Below are 25534 nucleotides of genomic sequence, written 5' to 3'. Positions count from 1 at the left end.
TATGAACTTAATTGATCTTTCAACAGAATCTTTTTTTACAGACTCAAATTTTGTTGACTGCACCTTGATGGAAGCTGAGTGCCATAATCATTTGTCTGTTTCAAATACTTTATGTTATAATTGTATATTTAATTTAAAAATATATAGTATTTTCCAGTGTAAGAACCAGAGGACCAGCCTGATAATTTAGTGTTTTGAAAAGGCGTGGTCTTATTAACAGCACATTGTCATAAATATTAGCACAATTTTGCAAAGGGTGGAGGGGGCAAGAGGGATTTATCATCAAGCAGGGGCATATCATAATAGAGATAGATGTATATGGTATTGTTTATCCTTGAAAACATCAGTTGTAGCCACTTCATAATTACACCCTTGAGATTAAATGAAGAGTTTGCCATGCAAGCAAATGTTCAATCCATTTAAATGTTGGGCAATAAATTTAATAAAATGACACTGGTATCCATTCTCCAAACCTTGTACATTCTATAACACTTACAATCACTGCAAAAAATCAAAATGACTGCTTTACTTTTCACTTTTTTTAGTGGGTGCCATTTTCTTGAGATATCAAGAAATATATGTTTATGGATGTTCAGAATTAACATTTTGCATGGAATAATCTTGCAAGGTAACTTTCTCAGACTTGGTCAATATTTTTACCATCACCATTTGCAGATAATTGTACTGCTGTTTAAAGGGTAAAGTTAAATTTCAGGACAAGTTAGTAATGGAGACTTGTTTCAATTCACTGTACCATATCTGATCATTTATAATGCTTACAGGACCATGAACGCTATAGTTCAGGCATGTGCAACTTCCTCCAGGGCAGGGCCAGATAGTCAATTTATAAAGCCACACCCTATGATGTAAATAAGTGGATAAATGCCATGTGATGGATCCAGCCCAGAGGCCATAGGTTGGTTGTACATGCCTGATAGAGGTCAAGGTCTGTCATTACATAGAATGATGGCACAAAGAGTCAAGAGCTGTTCATTTTGCATACCTAGCTAGTGTTTAGTGGTTTTTTTTTTTTTTAAATTTGAAGAGTAATGATCATTTCATCTGAAGTGATCATGCATTGATTTTAATTTTGAGAATTATACTTCATTTTTCAAGGATAATGTGATTTTTCACATACTTCGAATGTTGCTTTGTGCTCCAAGAAGTGTCTAGTTTAAATCTACTGATGCATATTTATCATCGGCCTTGTTGTTTGCACTTTGGCTTATTCTGAGTTGTGGGAGGTCAGTTTAGGTGGATAATTTTATTTGCTTATGTAACTTCTCCAAAAAGTGATAACATTAAAGATGCACAAAAAATTTCAAACAAGAGACTGTACTGATGTATAAATGCTTTGTCAGGTCCTTACATGGGTATATACGGTAATCTTAAAATGCTTAGACAAAATAGATCTGCACATTAAAAATGGAAATAGATTTATAATATTTAAATATATAGATTTTATTCTACTATGCTACAATAGAGTAGAGGGTAGTTGCTATAGTTTAGCCAAAATCTTTTTGTGAAGGTGTGCAGTTGTACAGTTATCTCCAGTACAGTTATCTCCAGTAGCACTGATCTATAGAAGATCTTTCTTTGTAGCAGGAAATAAATTTAATTCTGTAATAACAGAATTTTTATAAAAGGGGTATTAAAACTTTGACAAAATCATCCAGAAAATGTTTTTATTTATTTATAGATTGTCAAACTTAGTAGGCATCATCGATACATAATTCTCTTTTGTAAATATTATGAATTTAGCTGATTCCCAAAGGAAAGTGAAGATGAAATGTTTAACTTAATAGTATTAAGTTTTGCCTTTGCCATATTTTTCAGTTACACGTATGAATTATGCTTTGGGTTTTAAATGACATATCAGCTTGCCCTACAAGAGGCAGTTAAAACAGTAAGCTCCTGAAATGTCAAAGGTTACAGGTATGAAACATTTTGAAAACTGGTGACATCACTGCCAATTTTTTTGCTAGGGAGGTGGTTGAAGAAGCTTGTTTACATTATTGGCATTGTAACCTTTACAGTGCCTAAGTACCCTATATCGGTACCTTTAAGAACATTGTAATGTATTGATGACAGTCTCGGCTTGTATGTGAGATTGTTTTTGACTATAAGTTTTGACTCTGTATCAATACATTGTGTATGGGAGGTTTTTCCCCCTTCTACTGGGGCTTCAGGTGGCCAAGTGGTCTAAAGTGCTTATCATTACAGATCTCACTTCTGTCTGTATCTCAGCCAACATGGGTATGTGAGAAAGCTTGCCAGTAGCTACGCGTTGGTCAGTGATTGTTAGTATGGACTTTCCACAGGCTTTTCTTCCACCAAATAAACTGGTCAGTATATATGACTGATCATCTTCTGAAAAATGCTGTTAATCCCCATAAAACAAATCCTCTCCACCTTTCATTTCTATGATCCTTTTGTACCTTCTTCAAGCTCTTCCTTTACGCAGACCAATACAAATTGTATGTGGCACTCTAAATATTGGGACATCCACTTGTTACAAGAGATCTATTCCAATTTAATAGCTACACATTCCTTTATCACTCTGTACCTTGAATGGTTTATTTGTCTGGAGGGAATCATTCACAAATCCTCTTTCATTTCTTAGCTTCAAAAGATAGGTGGTCCAGGCTTAATAGGATTTTAAATATAAATGGATGGCAGATCTATATGCATTGTCACATTCTGGGAGGAATGACCTTTCGCCTTTCCAGCATACAAATGATAAATAATCCATCTGTTGTAGTGTAACTGTGTGTTCCAACCACTCTGGAATATTAGGTGTAAAATGTTGGTCTTGGCATTTATAGTGATGCTTTCACTGGGAATCAAACATACAATAACTGGTACACCAGTTGGTTACATTTTGATTGTTTTTTTGGTGTTTTACAGCACAGCAACACATAAAGGTTACTTCATGATGAGGCAATCCAAAGACAAACCACAGTATGTATGTGGGCTGACTAGATAGTGGGAATCAAACCCACACCTTTCTGGTCATGAATCTTCAGCCTCAACAACTGAGCTGCTGCATTTTCTGCATTCCATTTGAACAACAAAGTAATTCTCTCTCGCACACACATGAACCTAACAATTTTCTCAGTCAGTGCTATCGCCAGTTACTATCTCGTATGATTTTCTCTTATCTTTAGTAAATAAAATTAAAGAAACTATTTAAAATTTATTATTGCATCATGTTGCGAGCTTACGTAAAGTATTTCTAGATTATTTACTTGTTTTACATTGCAGATGTTGTAGCTTTACAGGCATTCAAAATAAAAATATTTGATGTCAAGGATTGCATATCTAAGGTTGAAAATTCTTATTTGATGTCAAGGATTGCATATCCAAGGTTGAAAATTACTATTTTATATCAAAGATTGCATATCCAAGGTTGAAAATGTCTCTTTGATTTCAAATATTGCATATCCAAGGTTGAAAACTCCTAAGGATTGCATATCCAAGATTGAAAATTCTTATTTGATGTCAAGGATTGCATATCCAAGGTTGAAAATTACTATTTTATATCAAAGATTGCATATCCAAGGTTGAAAACGTCTCTTTGATATCAAAGATTTCATATCCAAGGTTGAAAACTCCTAAGGATTGCATATCCAAGGTTGAAAATTCTTATTTGATCTCAAGGATTGCATATCCAAGGTTGAAAATTCTTATTTGATGTCAAGGATTGCATATCCAAGGCTGAAAATTCTTATTTGATATCAAGGATTGCATATCCAAGGTTGAAAATTATTTTATATCAAGGATTGCATATCCAAGGTTGGAAACCCCTAAGGATTGTATATCCAAGGTTGAAAATTCTTATTTGATGTCAAGGATTGCATATCCAAGGTTAAAAACTCCTATTTGATATAAAAAATTATGCATCAAAGGTTGAAAACTCCTATTTGATATCAAAGATTGTGTATCCAAGGTTGAAAACTCCTATTTGATAGCAAGAATTGCATATCCAAAGTTAAAATCTCCTGTTTGATATCAAGGATTGCATATCTTAGGTTAAATACTCAACTTGAAGAGGGACTTGACAAAAATAAAAATTAGATTGTATAGCCCACAAGAAATAAAGATTAGCCCAACTTAATTGTGTTTATTGAAGTTCCACCTTGAGTTTTGCTCTTAATAAATTTCAAGCCATATTTGACACAGAGAATGTTCGCCAATAAATTTCAAGCCATATTTGACACGGAGAATGTTCACCACTCAGATTGTATTTTGTACATTTCATGCCCTTACCTACAGATAATAAATTAACATATGACATGTGTACCCTTTCATTTTGTTGAATATTGTTGTTTTGCATCTGTATATTGAATTAGGTCAGCCATACTACATGTAATTGTTGTTTACACAAGATGCTACAGATGTGTATTTTTTGCCTGTATTGTTTTTGTACCTGTATTGCTTTTGTTACCTGTATTGTTTTTATACCTGTATTCCTCTTTTCCAGTACAGTAATGACCAAATGTTCAGTAAAAATCTGCTTACTTTTCTAAAATACCTGACATTTGCTGACATTTGGTTTAGTCATCGGCCTGAGTAATAACAGGTGATGGCTTAGAAGATCAGATTTCAAGGGGAACAGGCTTAAAATTAAATGTCCTTTAGTGCTCACAAATTAAATTTTACCTAGCAGGGGCACAGGGTTGCACTAGCTGCTTATTTTCAAATATTTGTTCATTCAGGAATTCCTCTCCTGTCTGAACATGTCTTTTCAAGTACAATCCAGGTTGAAATTCACTGCAAAATAGTGAATTACAGCTCTTTGACTGTTTAAGACAAAGAGTGTACTTTGTCAGGGTCAGATCAGTTGGACTGAATTTTAAATTGGGAGATCAGGTTACCTTGCTATTGAATCTGTTTCATAGACTGGAAAAAGGGTTAGCAAAGAAAAACAAATTTTGTGCTAATCATCATATTACGTGAAGCAATCACAGAGAGAGAGCGCCAAGAGAGGCAGCTATTATTACCATTTTTTAAAAGTCTTTATTATGACTCAGATGGGGTTCGAACCTGCATCCAAGGCAGATGCTCTAACCATTAGGCCATCAGATCAGTCTTAAATATCATGTATTTGAGTATCACAATAAGGTGGTATACCCTATGGACATCATTATAATGAGGGAATATTATATCATGTACTTCATTATAAAGTTGTCTTAGTATAAGGTTGTATTCTTTGACTCCCATAGATAGCATTATGATAGTGGTTATAATGTATCATGTAATTCATTATAGAGTGTTCTCAGTATAAGGTTGTATTCTTTGACTCAGATAGCATTATAATGGGGCTATAATGTATCATACTTCGTATAAAGTTGTCTCAGTATAAGGGAGTCTTCGGTGTTATCCACAGATAGGATTATAATGAGGGAGTACTTATCATTTACATTTTGAGACAGGTCTCACAATAAGCAATCTACTCCCATGGACAGCATTATAATGAGGTATCATACTTTATTATAAACAATCTCACTATCAGACTATATACTTTCAAGCCCCCCATTGACAATGTTATAAGGGGCCCAGAGTGACAAAGTGGTCTAAAGTGCTCACTGTTACAGATGACTGCCATCTCACCTCTGTCAGTGTGGGTTCTAGTCTCAGGTTTGGCCAATGTAGGTATGTGAGAAGGCTTGCCAGTAGCTTCTCGTTGGTCAGTGGTTCTTTCCTGGGTTTTCCCTGGTTCTTCCTCCACCATTTATACTGGCTGCCATGTATAGCCTATCTCGTGCTGAAAAATGTTGTTAAACCCTACAACAACAACGTTATAATGTGGCAGTACTCTATCATATACTTCATTATAAGACAGTCTCACTCTAAGTATACTCCAGTGGTTCTCTGAATAGCATTTTAATGAGGGAGCAGTTTATTGTAGAACTAGATTAAAATTGATTTTGTTAATGGTTACGTTTTTGTCTTTGTTTAAAATAATGCATGTTCAACTAGCTAGGTCAGATGTTTTAGGTACAAAACTATTGATGGTCTGCAGCATCAAATACACTTTAAACAAGTTTAAAACTGCTGCACAGATTGAAAACAGCTTTCTCAAGATGTCAGTTTTAATGAACTGAGGTGAGATGGCAGTCATCTGTAACAGTGAGCGCTTTAGACCACTTTGTCACTCTGGGCCCCTTATAACATTGTCAATGGGTGCTTGAAAGTATATAGTCTGATAGTGAGATTGTTTTATAATAAAGTATGATACCCTCATTATAATGCTGTCCATGGGAGTACAGCCTGTGAGCAAACGCAGCCTGTGAGCAAATGCAGAGTCTTAAGAAAAGAATGGATACTTTCTTATTTTCATTCTTGTCCAACTCTTAGGCTTCTTTCTCTCTCTCTCTCTCTCGCTCTCTGTCTTACACACACACACACACAGATATATATATATATGTCCAGTCTGAATTAACTGTGAAAGAATTTACAGTGTGCAGACAAACATAATGATGGATATTTTCATTTAATTCTAGTTGTTTGAGGGGAAGGGACTTACCTCCTTGTTGGGCCCTAGTTAGCTAATATGGTGTGTCTTTGGGCAGGATGGTTTATTCTACTTTCCATGGCATAAAATAATCTTTGAAGTGTTGATGTGCATTAAAATACCAAAAACCCAAACAAACTTATCTCCTTATCACTTTTCAGTTAGATCAGTCTATTTTTTCATACTTCACAACTCCCAAATACAGTCCAGCGTAGGTCATGGGATGCAACCAGAAAGAAACATTTGTGATCTGAATTGCTATGGACTTCATTTAGTAATGACAGCTAAAGGTTTTACAATTTACAGTGTTAGTAATATATCCAGTATTAGTAATACAACCAGTATTAGTAATATAACCAGTATTAGTAATACAACCAGTATTAGTAATACAACCAGTATTAGTAATATAACCAGTATTAGTAATACAACCAGTATTAGTAATATAACCAGTATTAGTAATATAACCAGTATTAGTAATATATCCAGTATTAGTAATACAACCAGTATTAGTAATATAACCAGTATTAGTAATATAACCAGTATTAGTAATATAACCAGTATTAGTAATATAACCAGTATTAGTAATACAACCAGTATTAGTAATATAACCAGTATTAGTAATACAACCAGTATTAGTAATATAACCAGTATTAGTAATATAACCAGTATTAGTAATATAACCAGTATTAGTAATATAACCAGTATTAGTAATATAACCAGTATTAGTAATATAACCAGTATTAGTAATACAACCAGTAAAGTTCTTACTTATTCTGCAGTGGTATTTATTTATTGTAAGATTGTGTTTTCCATTCTTACAAGTTAAAGACCTGTCTTAAAGTTCTGAACCAAGCTTACAAGACCAATCTTAAAGGTTCAAAACCAGTCTTACAAGTTCAGGAACAAGCTTACAAGTTCTGGACCAATCTTACAGGTTCAAGACCAATCTTACAATTTCAAAACCAATCTTACAGGTTCAAAACCAATCTTACAGGTTCAAAATCAATCTTGTGAGTTCAGGATTCTTTTTAGGAATTGTATTAAATACCCTTATTTTTATTCTTGGGCAGAAAAAAATTGCTTCTGTGGGGAAAAAATGATTCCAGAAAATAATGATCAAAGATCATTATATGGTTGATTTCAGACTGACTCAGGCTTGAATGAACTGCATCCAAAGAAGCCAAAGATGGTCAGTTTCATTGGTAGCTGAAATTTCATACTGACTTTTGTTATTGTGTGCACCAGTCATAAACACATCGTTGTTAATCATGGATAGCAAACATAAAAAAGATGACATCTTAAACAAAAACAATGCTGCATTTATTTCCAAAGTATCTCAAGCTTAGTGACCCCACTTTTTAATATGCTATTCTACCCTGTTGACACTGTAAATTTAACAATGGACCCTTCTGTAAATATATCAGAAAATACACATGTACCATTGTACAGGGAGGGCGAGTCACGTGAAATTAAACTGGTTGACACAGAAAGTGAAACCACACAGCAAATAGCCATTAATAGTACCCTCCCAGTTTAGCTTCAGTTTCCTTTCTAATCGGGTTTGTTTTATATATAAAATTTTATTTCTGAACTGAAATATTTCAGGCCTTATTATACTGTTATCGACTGTAAAAGGTGAATCACAATAAAGGAGACCAACACTAACATGATCCTAAAAGCTTGTTGAAATTGTATGTATAACAGTATCCTTGTAATCTTCAATACAGTGAACTCCAGTCTTCTGCAGAAAGTTGTTTGTTTATTGTATACATTTTGAAATTGAGAAGGTTTTGAAACTTTCAGACACAGTAGTTTTCTTACTTTTGAAACTATTAAGTTTAAAACTTAGACTGTGTAAGAAAACAAAAATACCACTTTAAAAACATTACATGTGCAAGTTCATAGAAGAATTAAAAAAATACTTGTTATAAAGAACATTTTTTCCCCACATTGAAGGGTAATGACCGAGTGATCTTTTTCTTTATGATGATAATGCTGATGATAGACTTTTCAGTGTGATCTGAGACAGTTGTCAATCACTATAATATGTAGCGCAACATAGCACATTGTTCACCTGCAATTACAAGGGTATATTCATTCATAGATTCTTTTATTTAAGGTGAATTTACATTTTGACATTTTCCTTCGATTTAATATTAATAGCTTCTTTAGTAATCCATTATTATAGGATTTCACATTTAGACACCTAATGAATTATAATGGGGATCTGCTTACTAAATGTCTTCGTTTTTAATGGCTTAACCTTGTTTTAAGGTTGTATCGTCTGTAACACAATACATTTTGATAGTTATTGTGAAAAGGATCACCCTAGGTCTTTTATAGTTTGGGGAAAGGAAGTGAGCTGAGCAGGTATGATTCACTTGTGCCTCTTGATCCTGTCCTAGAAAACTAAAGATCTTGTGAACATAAAGCCTCACCATTAAATAGTATTACAATATAGATTGATAAAAAAAAATATCCATGTTATAAGTGAGGGAACCTTATACATGTAGCAAGGGATGGTCAAAAATTGTGTCATTATGGTACATTAAAGTTAAAAAGAATTGATATTTACCAATCATACATGGGATTCTCCAGGAAGTATGTAAAAATATGTTTTAAATGTATTGTTATGTGTTCTATCCATACTATATGTAAACCAGTCTGAATCAGTCTACTGGGCACTTGAACTGTTCCATCAGTGTAGTGATGCTTCCTGAAAAGTCAGATTAACACATTAACCCCTGGAGGTTTTTGCCATTTTTGCCTGAAAATCGAATAGGAAACACATTTCGAAAGATATTTCTGAATAGACTGGAAAACACCAAATCCCCGGTCATCTTTCAATAACATAATGCCTAGTTGTGTTAGAAACATCGTTTTTCGTTGGCTATTTGACTCGCGCATGAGCAGAAGGGTAAAAGTTGGACTTGTTTTGTTTTTTTTTGCTAAACGGAGCCATTATTTTTGTATGGAGACCGCTCTTTATTCCAAATGTCCATCTTATCCTACTCTTTGCAAAGGCTCATCTGTCTGCTTGCAGTTCATACCGGTTTGCCTTAGATCTGAGACCAAAAAGTCTTAAATCCGGACACAAAATGGGATTCCGACCACAGGCGAATTTTGCGTAAAACAAAGTCGGGTCCAAAAAATGAGGTTTTTCTATCTGTATTTTGTAGTGCAACTAGATAATCCAGATTATTTGGTATCATTGTAGAGCTACATCTGTGTACCTTTTTTTTTTTTACAATTCGTCTGGGAATTGCTAAATTTGTAATTTATGTACAATGTCGATGCACAAGTGATTAAATACACAAGGAATATTCAGATTTTGTGACGTCATCAAAATGGACTGTTTAACACATTAACCCCTGGAGTTTTTTGCCATTTTTGCCTGAAAATCGAGTAGGAAACACATTTTGAAAGATATTTCTAAATAGACTGGAAAACACAAAATCCCCGGTCATCTTTCAATAACATAATGCCTAGTTGTGTTAGAAACATCGTTTTTCGTTGGCTATTTGACTCGCGCATGAGCAGAAGGGTAAAAGTTGGACTTGTTTTTTGGGTTTTTTTTGCTAAACGGAGCCATTATTTTTGTATGGAGACCACTCTTTATTCCAAATGACCATCTTATCCTACTTTTTGCAAAGGCTCATCTGTCTGCTTGCAGTTCATACCGGTTTGCCTTAGATCTGAGACCAAAATGTCTAAAATCCAAACACAAAATGGGATTCCGACCATGGGCGAATTTTGCGTAAAAAAAAGTCGGGTCCAAAAAATGAGGTTTTTCTATCTGTATTTTGTAGTGCAACTAGATATTCCAGATTATTTGGTATCATTGTAGAGCTACATCTGTCTACCTTTCTATAATACCATCCACATTAGTGTATCCTGCATGACCATGATGCTACAAGCTCAGCAGTAGGCTACTACCTCCTGCCCCATAAAGTCATCACTAGGGGTTAATGTGTTAAGAATTGTTAAACAATGGTTGACAGGTGTGCTATAAATTGATTATCTCATGGTGGTAATTGGAGAGTTTAAAGGTGAGGTGTTTTAAGTAATAAAGATATCAAAGGTGATAGCTTTGGCAGAGGTGAGATAAAAAGGAGCCCATCCATAAAATGTTTTGGCCAGAAATGCCTAGGTAAGCATTTTTTAAAACTATTTAAGGCCAACTCTTATATGGGTTAAGGGTGTTTTGTTTTATTTTTATTTTTTTATGGAAAGTTATGTCAAAATGCTGAAATTTGTGTTTTCCCCAATTCTAAAATACACCGGATAAGAAATATTACAAATTCAGCAATGCTTGAAAATCGGGAGTTGAAGCATGTTCATGTTAGCAGCATAGGATTGCATTAGGGCATTTAATGCATAGTGGATTTTAAGATAGTATTTGAAGAAGAATGATATCACCATGCATTTACAGGCACCATCTCAGATAGCTTGAAGAAAGAGTTCTTACTCAGATTTAGAGAAATGCTTATTATATCCATTATAAAAAAAATAATCATGAGATAAAAAAAAACAAAAACAATCTCAGTCCAAAAGAAAATCCATGACTCTCTCTCCACCTCTGAAGAAAGTTGTGTTTGGTCCCTTTGTATACACAATTAAGATGACAGTTAAAGCAGAGAGTATTACAGAATATTATGATAATAAGTGATCAAATGTCCCCTCCCACCCCCAAAAAGAGAATGGCCCTGTAAATTCAACCCAGGGGAACCACAAGGCCCTTTTCCTTGAATGGGTGGAAAAAATAGACACACTTCATGGAGCTGATCATGTAATTTTCCATTTATTGAGCTGGAGGAAATTTGATACCATTACAAGCAGTTATCTTTGACTCGAGTTTCCCTGAATTTATTCCAATCCATTAATGATTGATCAACAAATGGAATTTTCCTTGTAATTATTGTCTTGAATTACATAAAGTTTTCTTTTCGTTTCATGCTCCATAAATATCTCCTGTCAGTCAAGCTTAAGTACCCAATTGAAATGCTGTCTGCATACAGGAAGTTGCCAGTCATTGTTGCTTAGCAACCACTTTGTCATTAACCTACTTGTCAAGATATTTTTCTTCCTTTAGCAAGATATAGTGTCCTGTTTAAAGGGTCATGCGCATTTCAGAAGTTACAAAGTGTCCTTGTTGTATGTATTCAGTGCTATAACAGTACTATAAAGCCCAGTCATTCGAAACCCTGATTATTTTCTCAAAAACTTTGGCAAGAATAATGAGCCTACTTGTATGCATATATTTTTGTAACCAGTCATCAGATAGTACAGTGGGTGACATCAGCAGTGGGAGACAGTTCTTCTTCACCTGACCTTTGGCTTCAAAGAATGCATTGCTCAGGGTTAAAACCAAATTTGTCTAATGAAACAACTTTTTATTGGTATAATATCCAGTACCAGTCTTGTATGCTGCCGCATTAACAAATGTAATTCACATGCAAAAAATACAGATCATTAAGCATTTAAATTCCCATAAGAACTTCCATGCCTTTTCTTTTTTTACCTTTTTCCTAATTGTATGCATGTATTCATACTTTCAAAACATCATATATGTATGTATGTCTGTATGCATTGTTGTTTCTTTTAAGGAACACTTTTTAACCTTTATGTAAAAATGGTGTGTTACATTTTCACTTTGAGTTAATATTGTCATCATGGGTTGTCAAGTCTTTCAGGTATTTTAGATTTTATATTTTATGGGATGAACCCATTATTGTGATTAGAAACCTTCCTCCTCCTCCCCACCCCCACCTTGTTTTGATGGTATCAGTGCAGAGGAATCTGAACTTAATACACACAAAATATACCAGTATATCAGATATTGCAACTCAAGGAAAGCTTTTGGATAGATATTCTACCTGTTTAGGAGTGTAGTGATCCACTTAAAGAAACTCAAAATTGAAACACTCAGCAAAACACACCCAAAACAATTGTTGTTGTGGATTTAAAACCATTTTTTTGTCACATGATAGGCCATACATGGCAGCCAGTATAACTGGTTGAGGAAGAACCTTGGGAAAGCCCAGGTAGAACCGCTGACCCATGGGAAGCTACTGGCATTATTGCACACACAAAACCCTCTATGGCTGAGCCAGAGACTCAAACCCACAACAGAATTGATGTGGCAGTGGTCAGTAAAGGTGAGCTTTGTAGACTACATGGCGTTCCACCTCCCCATGGGCACAACCCATAAATGAAGCATTAAATACAAACATCAATAACTTGTCCTTTAACTCAGAAGCAGGCATTAGTTTGACAACAACAATTCATAATATGAATAGTATTGTAAACCACAACATACATGGTGTAATTATGTTGTAAATACATACATGACAATGATGATGATGATAATAATAAGACCCATGACGATATAGTTCATCATCATTTCTAAATATAAATAAATTGGGAAAATTCCAAGTTCTTGTGTTAATCATGACATAAACTTCAAGATAGATATGAGTCGAATATGTTGGAATGATAAAAGTTAGCTGGTGTACTATACACTCCCAATTTATGTGCATTGTATGTGTATTATATGTGTATTATATGTATATTATACTTACCCCAGTCTCACATTTACATGAATTAATAATATTCACACAAAAAGAGAAGAATTTACACCAAGACATGTATCTTTTGTGAATGCACAGCATGGGTCCTATGTTGTTTTGTGTTTGACCAGTCTGAAGATCTGGTTACCCATTGATTGATGGATTGAAGATTGATGTCCAGTTTGTTGGGTTTTTATTGTGTCCATTTCTTATAAGTAAATTGTATAAATAGGTTTTCAAAATTTTGGTGGGTAACGTAAAAATAAATTCAAGTATTGGCTGAAAAAGGTTTTGTTTTGGTGTCTTTGGTGTGTGAGGTGTAAGGAATGCAACCCCTCACTTTTCTAATAATTACAATGGGAAAATTCACTTGAGTTTATGCAAATTCAATGTACACTAGGTTTTATATGCGTAAATAGGATTTTACTGTACATCTAGTTGCCATATCAGTTTTACATCTAATACACTACACATTGATAGCAGCAATCTCAAATAAAATCTGCATTGGTGTCTAGATTTCTTGAGGATCAAATTAGTCTGATAAATTTCATAGTTTGCAAAAAAAAACTGAAAGGTGGAACAATGATGTTATATGCAGGGTGCTAATATTATTTTGTCTAGTCCCTTCTCAGACATCATTGAATCATGTGACTGGGCAGCTGAATGTTTGAATAGATTAATCACAAAAAGGTCAACTGCATGTAGGCATGGGACAGGTATGTGACTTTATCTTGACAATTGATCTGGATACAAATTTGAAAACCTCTGAAAACCCTCTAATGTTTCCAACTGAGCGTGATGTTACTTAACAATCCCAAATTTGGGCATTCCATTTCTGATATTCACATGGTTTTCTGGGTGGGTGTCGTGAATGGATTTGCAGTTATATACCGTATATATTCACATACAGGTTCGTAAGACAGCAAGCAACATAGTCCATGATCTGCCTTTATATAAATGTGCTGCAAGGCAGGGTCTGTGTTGTTTGCTCTACTGAGTACTCCAGACAAACTGCATGGATCCAGATCTGCCAGTGCATTATGCAACAGCTGATTATGGATCTATGCAGTTTGTAGTTTAATGATACTTAATTGTGAGTACGTAATTTTGATTTGGGTTAGCATTTACTAGATGTTGGAAAATTTACAATGCAGCTTTTATAGCTAGAAAACATCACAAGACTGAGCTGTCACATTGAATTCTGTAATTATTTTCAAATTTGCAAACATCAATTGATGCATTTGTCGGCTTGTATAAAAACAAATTATTACATTCGACCTGTCTAAAAAAGATGGCACAACCAGTTTTCTTTGAGATTCTCTAACTTTATTTGCAGGCAGATGTAATTTTTGTCTTCTTCTTTGAAGTCTTGAATAATTTATTCCTGTCCTCAACACATTTATTTGCTTTGGTGTGCAGCACACATTTACCTTGTACGCCGGTTCTAGTTTGAACTAGATTTAAGTATGAGGGAAATAAGTTATCATTTGTTCCAGAAATCAGAAAACATTATACACACAGTCTGAATAAAACCAGACTGCACATTTTACATATATATATTTTGGTTTTACAAATAAAGAAAAAAAGAGCAAGTCTGAAGGACTTGTCCTTTGAATGAAAGCAATCAGTGTTTTTTGTTTTTCAAGATTTTTTTTTTTTAAAGTCAATGTTTGGGCCATTTTGCTTCTTTACATAACCCATATCAACCTGGCTATAATTGGCCCAGGTGTTTTGCCACATCATGGTACTTCAGCTGATCAGGGTTGATGTTCTTCGTTCTACTTTTCATTTTGCTTGAACATGGTCAGAACAGGGCCAGGAAATCGAATATGAGTGAGCAGGGTCAACACAGTCAATATGGGACTGAACAGGGCCAAGAAATCAAATTTGGGTCTGAACAGGGTCAACACAGTCAATATGGGACTGAACAGGGCCAAGAAATCAAATACAAGTCTGAACAGGGTCAACACAGTCAGTTTGGGACTGAACAGGGCCAAGAAATCAAATTTGGGTCTGAACAGGGTCAACAGTCAATTTGGGACTGAACAGGGCAAACAAATCAAATCTGAGTCTGAACAGGTTCAACACAGAAAATTTTGACACAAACAATTCGGGTCTGAACAGGGTTGACACAGAAAATTCGGGTTTACAGTTGTCATGATCGAGTACATTCATACATTATATGACAATTGTACATTATATAACGATAACAATAATCATTGATTTATTCTGTCATTCACTGAAAAAAGAAAAGTGGGGCCAATGATAATGCAAATTAAAAAAAATAATTGACCCTTACCATGACAGTATAGCAGAAATGTCCATTCTTTTGAATATGGTCATAAAAGAGGAACAGTTTTAAAACTACCTGGTCCGACGATGGCAGATTTGTTTCAAGTCCATATCTTATTATTACAGTAGTTGAATGCCTTCTTCCACAGGTTCTTTATTAAAGTGGCCTCTCAAGGGGGTAGGGATGGGGGAGGGGTATGTAATGGTATAAATATATAATATTGGTGTTGGGTATGGTCTGATTCTTCCAAAATGGTAATGACCACAATTGATGGAAAGTAGGTGGTTTTTTTTACTCAAAGTGTTGCCACAAAATGTCAGTCGATAAATAATCTCATTCGGACACTGTTGGGCTATTTATATTTCATGAAAGCATTGAATTACTCGTTTAAAACTGGGAGTTTTTAAAAACAAAATTGTTATTGCATATATAAAGCTCTCCATTAAATTAATGATATTGGAAATTATAAATTTACCACTCTGAATAAATGATGATTAATGATGGTTGTAAATTTCTTTAATGTTGACAGATTTCTAAAATGTTTTTGTTTAAAGAATGTTGCAAATCCTAATTAATAAAAATGTATTTTCTTTAAAAGTAATTTAGAACCACTCACAAATGTTAACTACAGGCATCACATTTCATCACAAATGGCGAGAATCTTTTTGCATGTCCATTTAAGGAAATGTTGAATGTGATGTTGATTAAAGAACTTGGCATTTTATGAGACTACGTTTTTATCAATAATTGTATCAGTGAAATGTATATGAATTAAGTTGAGCTGCACTAACTTAATAAGGTGGAAAGTTCTAAAACAGGCAAATCAAATTCAAGGCTGATTTAAATGCGGTCCTGCAGCCAAATTGAGTCAGATTGGTCAGAATAGAAATAAATGAAGTATTTCAGTCTCAAATTAGTTACGCGTGGGCGCCTAATTTTTTCTTTAAGGCTTGGGAGCACCATTAAGGTCAATTGCTGGCCAGATTAAGTGCAGAAGTTGTATTGAACTTGACAAAGTTGACCTCTAATGGACAATAATTTTTTAGGTTCTTTCCACACAAAAAAACACTTACCAGGTGTCACTGCTAATCTATGCATGCATGTATGAATATATTTTAGAAACTTTTTCTAATCCCCCTCCCCATATCAATGTTTGGGCATATAGTGTACCTTATTCTATCCGTCCATCCATTTCTCACACCTTAGTTGGGTTTTGCGTTTACTTCATTCTTTAAGCACTGTGATGGGGCATCCATCTTGGATGAACATATTTCAAATTCAGGCATGAAAATGGTTAAATAAGCTAGAAATTCCACAAAGTAGAATTAACCTATTAATGCATTACCCCCTTGTTACTGCAGTGGCATCAGCCTACATAAAAGATGTACACCCTCAATAAATGTAAGTCATTCTTTCTTCCTTGGTCTAGGAGCCATGGTAACTCAGTTGGTACAATTTTGAACTCATAATCCAAGGGCCATGGGTTCAATAACTGCCCAGGTCAGCTGCCCTTGGAAAAGGCCCAGGACTCTAATTTCTTCATTATGATATGGCAATGTGTTAAAAGGACTGGTTAAACCAGGTTAAAAACCATCTTCCTGAGTCCCAGGTGAGTTCTGAGTGGATTTCCAAGCACCTGCTAACTTTGTACATCTAGGTTCATTAGTCATAATAAAAAAATTTGTTATGTGCTTCAGGTTTTTTTAAATTTATACAATCTGTAATTAAACCTCAAATGATGAAGCTTGGTAATGGGATGCATCTGCTACCTTCATCACAAAAATAGGTCAATGACCCATATTTCATGCCTCGTTGACTTTGGTTACATTTCCTGATTTATTTCTCGCTCATGCAGTTCATGTTAGAATTGTAAAATTAGATGATTGTATTCATCTCTATAAGTACCATACTCTTGTCACAGAGACCTACATTTCACACTTTTATGACTTGGCTTAAGTTTTTGTCTTTAGCTTATGAGCAAATAAGTTTTGCTGTACCTTGTGTATATACATATGTGTTTACTGTTATGCCTTGATCTATGAAAGTTGATGGGGGATGTATCTTGATAAGTACTACCTGTACATCCTTATCACAAATTAGGTCAGTGTGACCTGAAGTTCATCCTTCTCTTACTTTGTTTAAAATATGTGTTTAAAGTTCTTTGTCAAGTTCTGTCAATATCTGAAAGATCAAACTAGATGATAGAATGCATCTCAGTTAGTACACACCTGTCCCACAGAATAGTGTCACTTAACTGTACAGCATCCTTACAAGAAAATCCATACATTTTCTGAGAGTAAAACAGAATTTAATAAATAAAATACTGACAAACTCTGGATTTTTTTAATGACATGGTTAGACCACATTTTGGGGCCCCGACTGGCCGAGTGGTCTAAAGCACTCTCCGTTACGGATCACTGCCATCTCACCTCTGCCTGCGCCAGTTCAAGTCTCGGATTCAGCCAGTGTGGGTATGTGAGAAAGCTTGCCGGGAGCTTCTCGTGGGTTGGTGGTTCTTTCCAAGGTTTTCCCGGGTTCTTCCTCCACCATTAATACTGGCCGCCATTTATAGCCTATCGTGTGCTGAAAAATGGCATTAAAGCCCACAACAACAACAACAACAACAAGAAGACCACATTTTGTTTCATTCATAGTTAACAGTATTACAGATCATGTTAATTTAGACATTTACTATTTCATCCATTATTTTTTATTGCCTTTAAAATAAAATGCAAAGGATGATTCAATAATGGCTACCTGTTTTGCTTGGTGATGTGACATTGTTTTAAGGTGGCCAGTTCAAAGTTGCAGCAAGGTACATCATTCTAAGTCATTTATATCAAGCTACATGTTAATGAAAAATCCTTTTGTTTAATAACACTGACAAGAGTGGTCAGTCTGCTGCATGCTTTCCATGGGAGGCCTCACCTGTACTGGTTAACTATGGTCACTATTTATGCATGAACTGGTTGTATTGGCTGACATTCCAGGTATTCAAAGCACCAGTTATATAATAAGGTGGGCTTTTAAGAGTGACAATGATAATACCTTTTCAAGGAGAATTTTGCAATATAAGAAGAAAAATGCCAAAACATCATTACTATCTGTTTTTTTGGTTCTACTGGTCATATTCTAGTCATTGGTTATGCAGGGTTGTTTTTTTGTTGCTCATATAACAGAAGTTCTAGAGCTGTATCAAATGGATAGTAGGGGGAAAAAAATCAGAAATTTATTATTCACAGCCAAAGCTCTAAAGATTTGAATTTCATGACATGTGGAGACTGGAGTCAATCTACATACATTAAAACGCTTGTATTTTTTCAGTGTACTGAATCAGTACGTGACTTGCAGAGACCTAGTCAAATCTACATACATTAATAAAATTGTTTTTTCAGTATACTGATTATTAATTCACTTGCTAAGTTGGCTGTTTCAGTCTGTAGCACAGATTGTTTACCAAGGGGTAAATCAGTGGTTTGGGAACTCAGAATGCTTAATGTTGGAAAATTCCCAAGACCAATTCATAACTTGTATTCAGAGTGTGTTCTTTGCAGCACCTAATAATGAACATGAAGGCCTAACCATCAAAATCCATTCACATTGTCCAGTTTGGCTCAGCAGTGTGGGGTTTTGGTAAAATCCACTCACATTGTCCAGTTTGGCTCAGCAGTGTGGGGTTTTGGTAAAATCCATTCACATTGTCCAGTTTGGCTCAGTGATGTGGGGTTTTGGTAAAATCCATTCACATTGTCCAGTTTGGCTCAGTGATGTGAGAGTTTTGGTAAAATCCACTTATATGGTCCACAGTTTGGCTCAGTTATTTTTTAAAATATAAAATCCACTTCATCCACTATGGCTCGGTGTTGAGGTTTTAGTAAAATCGACTCGCATCGTCCACTTCGGCTTTATTTAAATACAGATTTGTCTCCAAACAGTTTTGGTCCCAGCTCAGATTTCCAGTTTTTCTCCTTGACAGTCAGGTGTGACTTTGTTCAAAATAATTTCACCACCTTTATTGGGAGAGTCACAAAAACATGTCATACATTAGTTCTTCAGATGTGTCAGTCCCATTTATGTATTGTTATATACTATACTTCGAAATTTTAGATGATAATGTTCTCATTTCATGTTAAAGTAAAGAAAAAATCTTAAGTGTTAATTTATAATGCTGACACTAATTAAGTTTTTAATTGGTCTAAAACTTATATGTAGATATCTGGAGTTTCTGTGGTTTGGGTTAAAGTGTTAGATGTTTGCATCCAAGCGTAGCAAATGTGGTACCTTTGCTCATTTATTTCATATAAATTAATGTATTCACAGCAAAGTCAATGACGTTTATCAGTAGAGATCTACGAAGACACATTTCAATAAAACTAGTTAGTAAAACATTGTAAAAATAATAAGAAATAAATTTAAAAAATAATAAGAAGTAAATTAAAAAAATAATAAAGAATAAAAAGGTCACTTGTTAAGCAATAAATTAAGTATGATTAATATTATGAATCCAGACATTTCTGTTAAAAATGATTGCAGATATAACACAGCCTTTTTTCTTTCTCAGTGTAACCAGAACCACATTTTTAAAAAAAATTTCTTTATTTACAAAAATATCCATTTATTTATTTGTTGAAAAAATTGAGTAGAATAGTCAGATGCACAAAGATATTCTTTAATTTGGTCTCACTTTATGGTAAAAGAGAATCCTGCTTGTACTCCATGTTCAGGTCAAGTGGTCTAAAGCGCTCACCGTTCTGGATCACTGCCATCTCACCTCTGTCTGCATGGGTTCAAATCCAAGGCTTGGCTAGCATGGGTACATGGGAAAGCCTCCCAGTATCTTCTCATGGGTCGGTGGTTCTTCCCTGGGTTTTCCAGGGTTCTTCCTCCACCAGTTATACTGGCTGCCATGTATAGCCTATCTTGTGCTGAAAAATGGCGTTAAACCCTACAACAATAACAACTCCATGTTCAAAAAGATATTCTTTAAATTTGGTCTCATATTATGGCACTACAAAATCTTGTATGTAATCCATACAAGAAAAATTCAGTTTAAGTTTAAAATTACTGAATAATATAATTAATGGAACCTCCTTCGAACCACAAATGAAGTTGAATATATTCAGTGCCGTAATTGAATTATTCCTTGTAAGGCAGTCAGAGTGACGCTTTAAATGTTTTACATGACTTGTGGTTAGCTATGCAGCACACACAGAAGATTTAAAATTGCTGGGTGTGGATGGAATATTAGCAATAACAAAAATGCCTTAAATGAATCAGACCAAGTTGCATTACAGAATGCAGAATTAATGAATCTGAATAATGGAATAAAAAGTTTTTCAAAAAAACGCTGGATATAACCATTATGCATGGAAATAATTCTACATCTTTTCAATGACAGATTTTGAAAAGAATCAGTCTAATCTGATTCTTCAGAAACAAAAAATGCTTTTAGGTCTAGAACAGATGCAGATAATTTTCTTACACAGTTATCAATGCTTTTAGGTCTGGAACAGATGCAGATAATTTTCTTACACAGTTATCAATGCTTTTAGGTCTAGAACAGATGCAGATAATTTTCTTGCACAGTTATCAATGCTTTTAGGTCTGGAACAGATGCAGATAATTTTCTTACACAGTTATCAATGCTTTTAGGTCTAGAACAGATGCAGATAATTTTCTTGCACAGTTATCAATGCTTTTAGGTCTGGAACAGATGCAGATAATTTTCTTACACAGTTATCAATGCTTTTAGGTCTAGAACAGATGCAGATAATTTTCTTGCACAGTTATCAATGCTTTTAGGTCTGGAACAGATGCAGATAATTTTCTTACACAGTTATCAATGCTTTTAGGTCTAGAACAGATGCAGATGAATTTCTTACACAGTTATCAATGCTTTTAGGTCTGGAACAGATGCAGATAATTTTCTTACACAGTTATCAATGCTTTTAGGTCTAGAACAGATGCAGATAATTTTCTTGCACAGTTATCAATGCTTTTAGGTCTGGAACAGATGCAGATAATTTTCTTACACAGTTATCAATGCTTTTAGGTCTAGAACAGATGCAGATGAATTTCTTACACAGTTATCAATGCTTTTAGGTCTGGAATAGATGCAGATAATTTTCTAACACAGTTATCAATGCTTTTAGGTCTAGAACAGATGCAGATAATTTCTTACACAGTTATCATTGCTTTTAGGCCTGGAACAGATGCAGATAATTTTCTTACAGTTATCAAATGCTTTTAGGTCTAGAACAGATGCAGATAATTTTCTTAAACAGTTATCAATGTTTTTAGGTCTAGAACAGATGAAGATAATTTTCTTACAGTTATCAATGCTTTTAGGTCTAGAACAGATGCAGATAATTTTCTTAAACAGTTATCAATGCTTTTAGGTCTAAAACAGATGCAGCTAATTTTCTTAAACAGTAATCAATGCTTTTAGGTCTAGAACAGATGCAGATAAATTCTTTTACACAGTTATCAATGCTTTTAGGTCTAGAACAGATGCAGATAGTTTTCTTACATAGGTATCAATGCTTTTAGGTCTAGAACAGATGCAGATAATTTTCTTAACCAGTTATCAATGCTTTTAGGTCTAGAACAGATGCAGATAAGTTTCTTACACAGTTATCAATGCTTTTAGGTCTAGAACAGATGCAGATAATTTTCTTACATAGGTATCAATGCTTTTAGGTCTAGAACAGATGCAGATAATTTTCTTAAACAGTTATCAATGCTTTTAGGTCTAGAACAGATGCAGATAATTTTCTTACACAGTTATCAATGCTTTTAGGTCTAGAACAGATGCAGATAATTTTCTTACATAGGTATCAATGCTTTTAGGTCTGGAACAGATGCAGATAATTTTCTTACACAGATATCAATGCTTTTAGGTCTAGAACAGATGCAGATAATTTTCTTACACAGTTATCAATGCTTTTCGGTCTGGAACAGATGCAGATAATTTTCTTATACAGGTATCAATGCTTTTAGGTCTAGAACAGATGCAGATAATTTTCTTACATAGGTATCGATGCTTTTAGGTCTGGAACAGATGCAGATAATTTTCTTACACAGATATCAATGCTTTTAGGTCTAGAAATGATGCAGATAATTTTCTTACACAGTTATCAATGCTTTTAGGTCTAGAACAGATGCAGATAATTTTCTTACACAGTTTGCATTACTGTATGAAGAAACTACTTACAGTTTGTATTTTGAAAGTAGATATTTTAGATATTTTCTACCTATTATGGAAATCTTGACTGACAGTGATGTGTGTGTGTGTGTGTGTGTGTATGTTTGCATTGACATCATTATTATCATTATTATTATCAACATGGGTTTTTTCATTGCAGTATGTTGTTGGTCCTATATTGAAATAATGCCTATCAAGCCTCCCAAATGGCAGTTCCTGTAGTGAACCTTAAAATTTTCTTATGACTGCTTCTAAATGGATGGATGTGTTTCGTTCTTTTGACTGCTTCTAAATGGATGGATGTGTTACGTTCTTTTGACTGCTTCTAAATGGATGGATGTGTTACATTGTTTTGACTTAAAGACTATAAATATCTTGCATGAAAATGGTACCGACCTGACCTACAATATGATAACCATAGCGTCCATCTTAAAAATTGGATAATAAGGCTGGCATTACTAAAAATATTAAAATCTTTTGACCTCCATTCCAAAAAATTTATAAAACTCTTTGAAAGAATTATCAAAATTTACATTTAAAACTCAGCCATGAAGGTCTTTCATTTTTGGACCATGATGCCAATATTCACATTAATTTGCTCAATATAGAAAAGCTTTGAAAAACTTCTGGAAGTAGATGATCAATAGATTTGACAGAAAGCCCCCTGTTATAAAGGGCTTTCAGGTTGACATATGCCTATTCACACAAGTATAAAGGGCTTTAAGGTTCACAAATGATGTGCATTCACCCTAGTATAAAGGGCTTTAAGGTTGACAAATTATGCCTATTCACACAAGTATAAAGGGCTTTCAGGACCACAAATGATGCACATTCACCCTAGTATAAAGGGCTTTAAGGTTCACAAATGATGCCCATTCACCCAGGTAGAAACTGGCTTTCAGGTTGACAAATGATGCACATTCTTCCTGGTATAAACTGGCTTTCAGGTTCACAAATGATGCACATTCACCCTAGTATAAAGGGTTTTAAAGTGGACAAATGATGCCCATTCACCCAGGTATAAACTGGCTTTCAGGTTCACAAATGATGCATATTCACCCTGTTATAAAAGGCAAATGATGCCCATTTACCCAGGTATAAAGCGCTTTCAGGTTGACAAATGATGCACATTTACCCAGGTATAAACTGGCTTTCAGGTTCACAAATGATGCACATTTACCCAGGTATAAACTGGCTTTCAGGTTCACAAATGATGCACATTTGCCCAGGTATAAACAGGCTTTCAGGTTCATAAATGATGCATATTCACCCTGTTATAAAAGGCAAATGATGCACATTCACCCAGGTATAAAGTGCTTTAAGGTTGACAAATGATCACATTCTCCCAGGTATAAACTGGCTTCCAGGTTCACAAATGATGCCTAATCACCATCAAACATGGTTACTTCGACTCAACTCGAAGAAACATTTGAAAAACCATGTCTCAGCTTTGGACCAAATGTGTCATAAAGCTCCATGGCATAATGGCATATCAAGTTTGTACCACTGATTCTGTGGCATAATGGCATATCAAGTTTGTACCAATGATTCCTAGTTTGTACCAATGATTCTGAGTCCTCAGATATGTCTGCCAATATTATAAATAGAAAATTTTTTTTTATGACTTTCATTAAAACTCTACAGAATTTGAGCAGATTTTGAACAGATTCGAAGCATTAAGGTCTTTCATTGTTACACAAATAATGTTGATTTACCATAAGATATAGCCCCAGTTTTAAAAAAAAAAAAAAAAAAAAAAACCCATCAAAACCATTGAATGATTTCATCTCAAAAACTACCCAGCAAAATTAAATCCAATATGATAGAAAGCATCAAGGCCTTTCAATATCGTACAATGATGCTAATCTAGCAGACTATAAAACATGGATGAAGATGCCAAAAATAGAAAACTTTTTTTTTAATTGTTAACAAAATTTAAATTTTTTGTTGTTGAAGATATGTCCTTCTAACCCAGATATTTTGTCCAACATCTTTTGCATTTCACAATTAGGCAGCTGTCAACCAGGTGAGCCATCATGGGTCCACTTGGGCCTCTAGTATTTGATGCCCAAAGCTAGAAGATATCTTCAACTTTCATTACGTCTTTTCAGTCACAGTGATGCAACATCCCCAGAAGGACACATTGCTAGTGCCCTGGCCAAAGGAGATGACCGCATGGCCAAAGTTTACATCAGCTACCTGGCCTCTCAGCTTAACCGACTGGACACTGGGCCTGACCTTTACCACAACAAGAATCAGTCCAAGATGGAGGTTGATAGTCAGAATCTCCAACAAGATGTCCGTCAGAACCTTCTTGAAACCCTGACCAAGTTACCAACCAGAGATGAGGTATATTCAGTAGAATTTATGAGGGTTTCATTATTAGCAGTGTGCCCTTTTTTAATTGTTAAACTTTTATTTTATTTTTATTTTTTCATCATTAGCCGTGTGCCATGGTTAAGTTCTTGAACTTTTGTATTTGTTTTGATTATTATTAGCAGTGTACCCTTTTTAAATTAACAAAAAAAATTTCTTTTTAGAAATGAATACTAGCAGTGCCATTATCAAGTTATTGAATTTTTGTAAATGTTTTTGGTGTGTTTATTTTATTTATTGAATGCCCATTTCGCTGCAATGATTGTCAGTATGGACTTTAATTATGTAATGATTGTCAGTATGGACTTCAATTATGTAATGATTGTCAGTATGGACTTTAATTATGTAATGATTATCAGTATGGACTTTAATTATGTAATGATTGTCAGTATGGACTTTAATTATGTAATAGCATTTTTTCTGCTACATTGATGCTCAAAATTGCCACCATACATCATTTACTTTGTGCTTGAAATCTAATGTTCTGATTTGACTGATTGAATTTGATGGTTCTGTGGATGCCTTCCCTATTCCCACCCAACATATAACACTCAAAGTCTTGTTCTGATCAGATT

The 25534-nt window shown here is 34.5% G+C and overlaps 1 protein-coding gene across 3 annotated transcripts in view; it reads left to right on the top strand.

Annotated features, from left to right (window-relative positions):
* LOC149781051 (polycystin-1-related protein-like) overlaps positions 1 to 25534 on the top strand; it is a 535051-nt gene that overhangs the window by 414501 nt on the left and 95016 nt on the right. For all 3 annotated transcript variants that reach the window (XM_089938184.1, XM_089938183.1, XM_089938186.1), the window contains one exon: positions 24695 to 24932. In XM_089938184.1, the coding sequence (XP_089794310.1) occupies positions 24695 to 24932 (238 nt within the window). The remainder of the gene's footprint in view (positions 1 to 24694; positions 24933 to 25534) is intronic.

This window comes from Sinohyriopsis cumingii, chromosome 16, assembly GCF_028554795.1.
Source record: "Sinohyriopsis cumingii isolate HCF-2022 chromosome 16, ASM2855479v2, whole genome shotgun sequence".
NCBI lineage: Eukaryota > Metazoa > Mollusca > Bivalvia > Unionida > Unionidae > Sinohyriopsis > Sinohyriopsis cumingii.
The sequence above is the reverse complement of the archived record's forward strand: the minus strand, read 5'-3'. Positions and strand labels throughout refer to the sequence as shown.